Here is a 6,357-nt window from a genome sequence, read left to right on the forward strand (position 1 = left end):
CCTTGGAAACATGCCTCATTTGCCTATCTTCTTTTTCCACACTTTGCCTTTTGATCTGTGGGAGAAAAATATTTTCAAATATTATTTGGTTAAAGTTTATTCTTATAGATATAATATTTTATTTTCCATTACTTCTATCTTTAAGACTAGATCATGAAGCTAAGTTCTTCTGCTACAGGGAAAGTAAAACCTTAAAGAACTCAGTGGCAATTCGGAGTCATACTTATTTGTGTCTCCAATGTGGAGCCTTGAAAGATGTGGGTTTTAATTGCAAGGGCCAGTCTCTGAAGACAGAAATTGCTAAAATTTACTGAGTAATAAATATATAGAGCTTGCATGGATTATCTATTTTATTCTCATTATTATTGTAGTCTTAAAGATGAGAAAGTTGATGCCAAGAGAGAGGTGAATTAACTTGTCTGAGATCATTCAGCTAGGAAGAGGTAGAGCCAGGATTTGAGTCTAGTTCTCTGGCTCTGGGCCTATACTTCATCACTTTGTACCTTGTCTCATATGTAGGGTATTGTGTTCAGGGAAGGGAACCAAGCAGAGAATAAAACATTTTAGAAGCTCACTGGTTGAGTCTCCTGCCTTGTGGGTCTTTTGAGACCTCATTTGAGACTTACAATCTTGCAAGTTTGAAAAAATGAGTCCCCATTTTTTGCATGAGAAAAAAAAAGGCAAAAATGGGGAATTGTCTTACTCAAGGTCATAGAAAGATAGTCGCAAGATAGGATTGGAAACTAGATGTCTCATCAACACTCTAATGTCCTTTCTCTGCTCTTCATTCAGCAGACTTTGGTGAATTTTCCTGGTGATTAACCAAAGCTTCCCTTGGGCTGGAGAATCTCCAAAACCCAGGAATACTAGGGGCCAAAGGATGGTGTTTGGTCAAAGAGGGCAAGCAAAAACAGAACAATTTGCTTTTGGATTTTGGTGACAGATAGATACAGTGTCCCAGACCCCAGGATAAAGCTGGATGCTGGGACAGGACAGGGTCTGTGAATGGAGGGGTTTGTGGATGTGTTCAGAGAGTTAGATTCTTAGATTCATAGAAGTGGTGATGAGGAGAGAAGGATTCTGGAGTTCAGGGGTGGAGGAAGACTCTTAATCATGACATTAATGGAAATTATTCTTGGTAAAGAGAGGGAGAACGTTAGAAAGAATGACGTAGTGGCTGGTAAGATATTCTTCTGTTGAGCTCCCACCAGCAGCTCCAGGGTCAGGCCTGGGCACGAGAAGCTCCTTACTTTTTTTGGATTATATTTTTGTTGAATGTGCAGACTGTCCCGCAGAAGGCAGAGCAGCACTGAAGTCCATGTGAGCAATCTTCCTGCATTGAACAGAAATCAGTACAGTTTCCAGGGTCCACTCTGCACGGCGGAGGCTCCAAAATATACTCTGGAACACAGAACAGGAAAGAAAGGGCCTAACCAACATCCTGGAGTAACATTCAGAACTCCAGAAGCCCAAGGAGCTGCCAGGAAACCAGCCACCTTGAGCTCCCTTGTGTGGCCACAGGAAAGTGGAATAAGATTTTTTTTCCTCAGCTGCTGCCTTCTATAGAGTTCTCAGCAGGGAAAATCAGGGCTTGGATATTTGATCAAAGGCACAGTTTGTTAGAACCCTACATCCATTGGTCATTCACCATCCTTGCAGATCAGATGCCCAGTCCCCAGAAACTTGGTTAGGTCCAGTTCAAGGGAATGAATGGTACTTATGGTGAGCAAGAAAGGGGTATGTAGATCCATTTGCACTGACTCATTATGTGGTCTCAAATGAGTCGTAAAGCCTCTCTTATAGTTTAGCCCAGGGTCAACCTAACATGTGTTATTTGTGTATAGAAGAATGAATGGAAGGGAATGTTTTGGGAAAGGATGAAGACCACACAGCACACAAAAGGCACGGGCATCAGAATGCTAGAACCCAAATCACAAATGGGTTCTGGGTGTGACTTCTTTCTTGGGGAGAAGAGTGGGCATTTCAGAGTGGGGTCAGGTTCTGGGGTCAAAGATCAGCTTCTCCTTCTTTGCAGATCTTAGCTGTTCAGGAGAAGACTATGAATCTTCATGCTGACATCTCATTCCCCTCAGCCTCCAGTACTCAGATCAAAGCCAAGATTACCTCCACCAGGAGACTCTGCCCCAGGCCTTCAACTCACAACCTTCTCTTTGTTTCTGATTTCTAAGGCATTAAGGATGGGCCTCATTAAGGATGGGCCCCATTAACCCCTTTATCTAAGCCCAGCCAGGCCTTAAATTTTGTATCTTGTGACATGTCCCTTCTTTAGGACAAATGTCATAGGTGGGGCATTCTATAAGCCCCTGCTGATATATTACTCTGCAGGTATTTGAAATTAGAAGTAGGTCTGTGGGATCTCAAAGCTGGTCTCAAAAGAATAAGTGAATAAAAGTGGGGCTGTAATTATAACAGCAAATGGCACCAGAGATGGGGTGAAAGAAGCCCAGGCCCAAGCCGTTGACAATCTGAGTCAGTGCAAGAAACTGTAACTGGTTCCCATTTTGGAGAAGATGGGCTTCATTGAAGAGCATGGGGAAGGAATCCATCAACCAGGATCTCAGAAAGATCGACCTTCTCAAGTTTTGACTCCTCTTCTGGGTATCTAGTTGCAATACCAGTCATAGCACTTGCCAGCCTTACAGAGCCTGTTTGTGCCTATATCCAAATTTTAGTTCTTGATTCTCCAATTAACTCCACCCTGGATACCTCCATTCTCTTGCAGCTTGCTTAGCCTTCCTCAGTCATACAAACTTTCTCTGAGACCCTAAAACAGGACCTTGTCTATCTTGACACATGACATACCACACGTATTCCTGCTCTGAGCCCCCAGTATTCTGACGATGTCCTCAGCAACGTGCAGGCATGATGAATAATAGTTCATTGTCCTTTTGGTATCAGTCAAGGTCAACGTTACTGTGGCCAGCGCTCTTGTTAGGTTGAGCTGGTCAATGGTGGCTGCTGGGATGGATTATACTTACTGAGTAATCATTGTATAGTGCTTCAGATTGATGCTAATCACTGGTAATTGTGTGGGTACCTCTGAATTTTTAAACGGTGTAATAAAATGCAAGGCTTTCCTTTCTTCCTAAAACATCTTCCCAAACCAAGATTATGTAGGTTCCAGTTTGAGTTCTACCAACTTAATTTTCCTCTCTGCTTTAATGCTTGAAAAGTTAGCCCAAACATCCATGAAGGAACCAGGGCAGCAAAAATCAGCTGGGTGATGAGGCTGATAACATTTGCTGTAGTTAATACTTACCGAGCATTTACCATGGTCCAGTAAGAGTGCTCTATGTCTGCATGCATTATCTTAGTTTCTCCTCCCAACTACCCCAATATCATTACATTCATCACAAAGATAAAATCCGAGGCCCTGATACTTTGCCCAAGATCACTCATTAAGGAACAGAGCAGGTATTCCAACTTAGATCTTAATGACAATAAAATCTGGACTCTTGAACATACGGTGTTTTCTCATGAGGTATGCCCCTGAATTGGCCCTCAGATCCCCCCATCTCTACAGATGCTTCTTCCCTCGCCTGGGCCGGGCCCCAGCACCTACTCATAAATTGTTGCTTGGGACTCGCAGGCACCAGCTGCGGTGCTAGATGAATCACCAGCAGGAGCTGAAGGAGCAGCACAGGCTTCATGCTGCTGGCAGGATGGTGTTAAGTCCTGGCTGAGGACTGCTGGGTTTGAACAGGCGCAGTTTAGGGGAAATGAGAGGGAAGGAGGGAAAAGAGGAGGCATGCTGTGATTGGTTTTTTACGGTGTATTCCAATCTATCTGGAGGGTTTGGCAGAAATCCAAGCTCCTCCTGACCACACCCACTCCAGGATGTGGTATCGTTTTCAAATCTACACCCTTTTCATCCGCCTAAGCTTAACCTTGTTATTTCTCTCATCCAAGTCTTGTTAATGTTCTTTCACAAAACTTTGTAAGTTTTCCATGTCTTTGTTATATTTATTCCTAGAGGCTTGAATCTTCAAATGAAATCGTAAATAGTATTGTAACTCTTTTTAAAAATATATTTTATTGATTTTTCACAGAGAGGAAGGGAGAGGAATAAAGAGTTAGAAACATCGATGAGAAACATCGATCAGCTGCCTCCTGCACATCTCCTACTGGGGATGTGCCCGCAACCAAGGTACACGCTCTTGACTGGAATTGAACCTGGGAACCTTCAGTCCGCAGGCCGACGCTCTATCCGCTGAGCCAAACCAGTTAGGGCAGTATTGTAACTCTTTGGTTATTTGTTTTCATTTGTTATTTTCAATAATATAACATTATCGCAGCTTCAGGTGTCCATCCAATGATTAGACATTTATATAACTTAGCAAGTGATCATCCTGATAAACCTAGTACCTAGATATACAATTATGTGTATATTTTCTGTATTGCTGGGGGTGTAACACCGGGTACCATAGAGAGTTATTACAATATTATTGATAATATTCCCTACGCTATGCTTTCCATCCCCATGACTATTCTGTAACTATCAATTTGTACTTCTTAATCTCTTCCCTTTTTTAACCCCAAACTCCCTTTCATATGGCAACCATCAAAATGTTCTTGCCCTAACGGGTTTGCCTCAGCAGATGGAGTGCTGGCCTGCGGATTGAAAGGTCCCAGGTTCGATTCCGGTCAAGGGCATGTACCTTGGTTGCGGGCATATTCCTAGTGGGAGGTGTGCAGGAGGCAGCTGATCGATGTTTCTCTCTCATCGATGTTTCTAACTCTCTATCCTCTCTCTTCCTCTCTGTAAAACATCAATAAAATATGTTAAAAAATGTTCTTTGTATTTATGATTTTGTTTCTATTGTTCGTGTTTATTTATTTTGGTTTTTAGATTCCACACACAAGTGAAATCATATGGCATTTGTCTTTCTCTGTCTGACCTTATTTCACTCAGCACAGTACCCTTTATGCCCATTCATCTTTTTTTCAGTTTACTATTTAAAAAAATCTTTATTGATTAAAGAGAGGATGGGAGAGGGGGAGAGAGATAGGAACATCAATGATAAGAAAGAATTATTGATAGACTGCCTCATGCACAATCAGGGATAGAACTCACAACCCAGGCATATGTCCTGACCGGGAATTAAACCATGACTTCCTCATAGGTCAGTGCTTAACCACTGAACCATTGTGGCCAGGCCAGTTTACTATTTTTAAGGAATTTTACATCTATGTTCACAACAGAACTGGGCCTGTAACTTTCCTTTCTCGTATAGTCCTTGCCTGGTTTTGCAGCAAGTTTACACTGACCTCAGACAATGTGCTGAATCACAGTATTCCCACCCCCTTTAAAAAAAAAAAAATTAATTCTTTGGAATTTTTTGTGCCAGATAAAGATAATTAGTTACTTGATTCCTTAATTCCATTTTTTTCTTGCACAGATATGTTCATGTGCACCTTGCTATTGTCATTCAGTAATATATCCAGAGTTCCCTTTTCTTATTTATGGCTGCATTCTATGCCTCCATGTTCACACATCTTAGTCATTCAACCTATCTGCCATATATGGGTATTTATATATTTTCCAAGATTTTGCTATTACAAATGTGCTGCAATAAACAATTATGTGTATATTTTCTGTATTGCTGGAGGTGTAACATCAGGGTCAAGTTCTAAAAGTGCAATTGCTGGTTAAAAGGATAAAGTCATATGTAGTTTTGTGACATATTGCCAAATTTTACTCCATAAAGGTTGTACCATTTTGTGTTGCTACCAACCTTGTGAACATGTGTTTCCCATAGCAAAATGTGTTGTCATGCTTTTGAATGTTTGCCAAAATGATAAGTGAAAATGTTATCTCTGTAGCTGTTGAGGTTCATTCATGTTGTAATATGTATCAGTACTTTATTCATTTTCATATCTGAATAATATTCCATTGTATGTATATACCACAATTTGATTATCCATTCATTTGTTGATGGACATTTGGGTTGTTCCCACCCTTTGGTGATTGTGAATGGTGTAGTAAGAGCATTTCTGTACAAGTATTTTTTTAGTACTTATTTTATTTTTGGGGGTATATACCTATGAATAAAATTGATAGGTCATATGTATAACTTTATATCTTTAACTCTTTGAGGAAACTGCAAACTGTTTTCACAGTGGTTGAACCATTAACATTTTAATCACTGATGCATGAGGGTTCCAATTTCTCCACATCCTTGCCAACACTTCTTATTTCCCTGTTATTGGATTATAATTATCTATGTGGGTATGAAGTGGTTGGTATATAATTGTGATTTTAATTTACATTTCACTAATAACTAATAATGTTGAGAATATTTTCATGTACTGGATGATAATTTCTATATCATATAT

At 40.5% G+C, this 6,357-nt stretch overlaps 1 protein-coding gene across 1 annotated transcript; it reads right to left on the reverse strand.

Annotated features, from left to right (window-relative positions):
- Positions 1–1,246: 1,246 nt before the first annotated feature.
- On the reverse strand, positions 1,247–3,813 carry WFDC13 (WAP four-disulfide core domain 13). The gene is made up of 2 exons (XM_006773567.2): positions 3,584–3,813; positions 1,247–1,401 (listed from the first exon to the last, which is right to left on the reverse strand). The coding sequence occupies exons 1-2, from the start codon at positions 3,669–3,671 to the stop codon at positions 1,247–1,249; spliced, it is 243 nt and encodes an 80-aa protein (XP_006773630.1). The 5' UTR covers positions 3,672–3,813.
- Between the last annotated feature and the right edge of the window lie 2,544 nt (positions 3,814–6,357).

This window comes from Myotis davidii, unplaced genomic scaffold (genome assembly GCF_000327345.1).
Source record: "Myotis davidii unplaced genomic scaffold, ASM32734v1 scaffold827, whole genome shotgun sequence".
In the NCBI taxonomy this organism is placed as follows: domain Eukaryota; kingdom Metazoa; phylum Chordata; class Mammalia; order Chiroptera; family Vespertilionidae; genus Myotis; species Myotis davidii.